The sequence below is a fragment of the Atta cephalotes genome (assembly GCF_000143395.1).
Source record: "Atta cephalotes unplaced genomic scaffold scaffold00086, whole genome shotgun sequence".
Lineage (NCBI taxonomy): Eukaryota > Metazoa > Arthropoda > Insecta > Hymenoptera > Formicidae > Atta > Atta cephalotes.
Genome location: NW_012130150.1, coordinates 460,136 through 461,849, shown reverse-complemented (window position 1 = coordinate 461,849; position 1,714 = coordinate 460,136). Strand labels below are relative to the sequence as shown.

Genomic DNA, 1,714 nt, shown 5'->3' with positions numbered 1-1,714 from the left:
AAATCAGAAATTAGAAGTTGGAAATTGATGACTGCGATTGATCAATTTCCAACTTCTAATTTCTGATTTATGACTAATGGCTTATTGTAAAATGCGTATTAAAGAATAAATATTAAGTATCTTTAAGAAATAAGTCATAAGACAATTCTTATGCATAACCAATGTGCTAACAAAGTTACATAAAACTTAATTCCTAAGACACTGTCTTAAGATTATAAATCTAAGACATTGTCTTAGATCTTAAGATTATCAGCCTTTAATCTCTTTCGACTTATGACTTAAAGTCTTTTAAAGCAAGGTTTGGACTGAGACTTAGATCTGGGCCTACAGACCTGGGCCTACAGTATATTACAATACATACTATAATATTTTCTTAGAATTTTGTATATGTTTTTTTTCAAGAATAGGAGGTCTGTTCTTTTTCATACAAATATGAGGAAAAAGAATAGGCCTCTTAAATATTAAGAGAGACAGAATGATGTTTATGTCAACTTGTGTTACTAAATAATATTATAACTAATATTATTTTCTTTTTACAGTACTATTTTGGTAATGTAAATATGCAGAGAGACAAATTTCTCATTGAACAAACAAAATTAGACGAAGGCTGGATTCCAATGACTATCATGTTAAACTTTAAAATGCTGGCTGCTCTCAGCAAAAATGTCGATGTAATTCTGAAAGCATTGGAAACCAGCGATCTCATGGAGATATCTGAGGATAAGAAAAAGATACGTCGCTCTCCAAAGCATCCCCTGCCAGAATACAATGAAGGATATAGGAAAGCTCAGGAAGCTCGAACAGTTTATGTCAAAGGCTTTCCGTTCATTGACACAACTATTGACAAATTGAAAGTCTTTTTTGAACCATACAAGCCATTTGAAACGATTGTGGTAAAAATATTTGTTTGATATAGAATAAGTAAATATGGCATTTTTGAGCAATGAGTAAATTATCCTGATATTAATTTCTTCTTCTCTTTTTCTTTCTCTTACATTAGGCCTCTGGCCTGTGTTACACCTCTCTCATATGCTTATGGTACACACATTGATTATTCAATTGCCACAAGCATATGAGACTTATAGTTAATGTCGGTTCCGAACGGCGGATTTTTTGGAGGTTTCTGTGGGCAAGGATACTCTCGGGAGGTTGTCGGCCTTTTCCGAGAGGAGACACGAGCGTAAATATTTTGGTTAGATATCTCTGTCAAGATCGAACTCGGGATATCTGGCATGATAGACCAGTACGCTGTCTGCCATGTCACGCTCACACTCTGATATTAATTTGTTAATTATACTAAACATCTTTATGTTTTGAACCGAAATAAGAACAAACAAATCAATGTATTTGTGCTATTTATTTCTTAATCTATTTGATTATTTGGAATATTTGACAGATTTAATATATTGCCGGATATGAATATCGAAATAAATATGTATATCGAAAATTATTTCTAATGCGTTTACTATCTCAAATTTTACTTTGCAGATGAGGAAATATCAAGATAAAGATAAAGTTCTTAAGTTTAAAGGATCTGTTTTTGTGCAGTTTGAAACTTTTGATACTGCTAAAGCGTTTATGAATATAGAATCTGTAAAATATCAAGATACTGAGTTAATAAGGAAGTGGGCGTAAGTAAAAATGTATCTGGAGAAAAAGAATTGATATATATTGTATAATTTTGTTATATATATGTATATATATATATATATAT

General features: G+C 31.3%; 1 protein-coding gene across 1 annotated transcript; it reads left to right on the top strand.

Annotated features, from left to right (window-relative positions):
* Positions 1-560: 560 nt before the first annotated feature.
* LOC105624729 (la protein homolog) lies at positions 561-1,635 on the top strand. The gene is made up of 2 exons (XM_012206084.1): positions 561-893; positions 1,489-1,635. Exons 1-2 carry the CDS (start codon positions 561-563, stop codon positions 1,633-1,635), a joined length of 480 nt encoding a protein of 159 aa, XP_012061474.1.
* The last annotated feature ends 79 nt before the right edge of the window (positions 1,636-1,714 follow it).

Excerpts from the sequence above, each read along its gene's own strand:
- LOC105624729 (XM_012206084.1), top strand. The coding sequence starts at position 561 with ATGCAGAGAGACAAATTTCTCATTGAACAAACAAAATTAGACGAAGGC. Across the intron at positions 894-1,488 it reads AGCCATTTGAAACGATTGTG|ATGAGGAAATATCAAGATAA; the intron begins GTAAAAATATTT and ends TTTACTTTGCAG.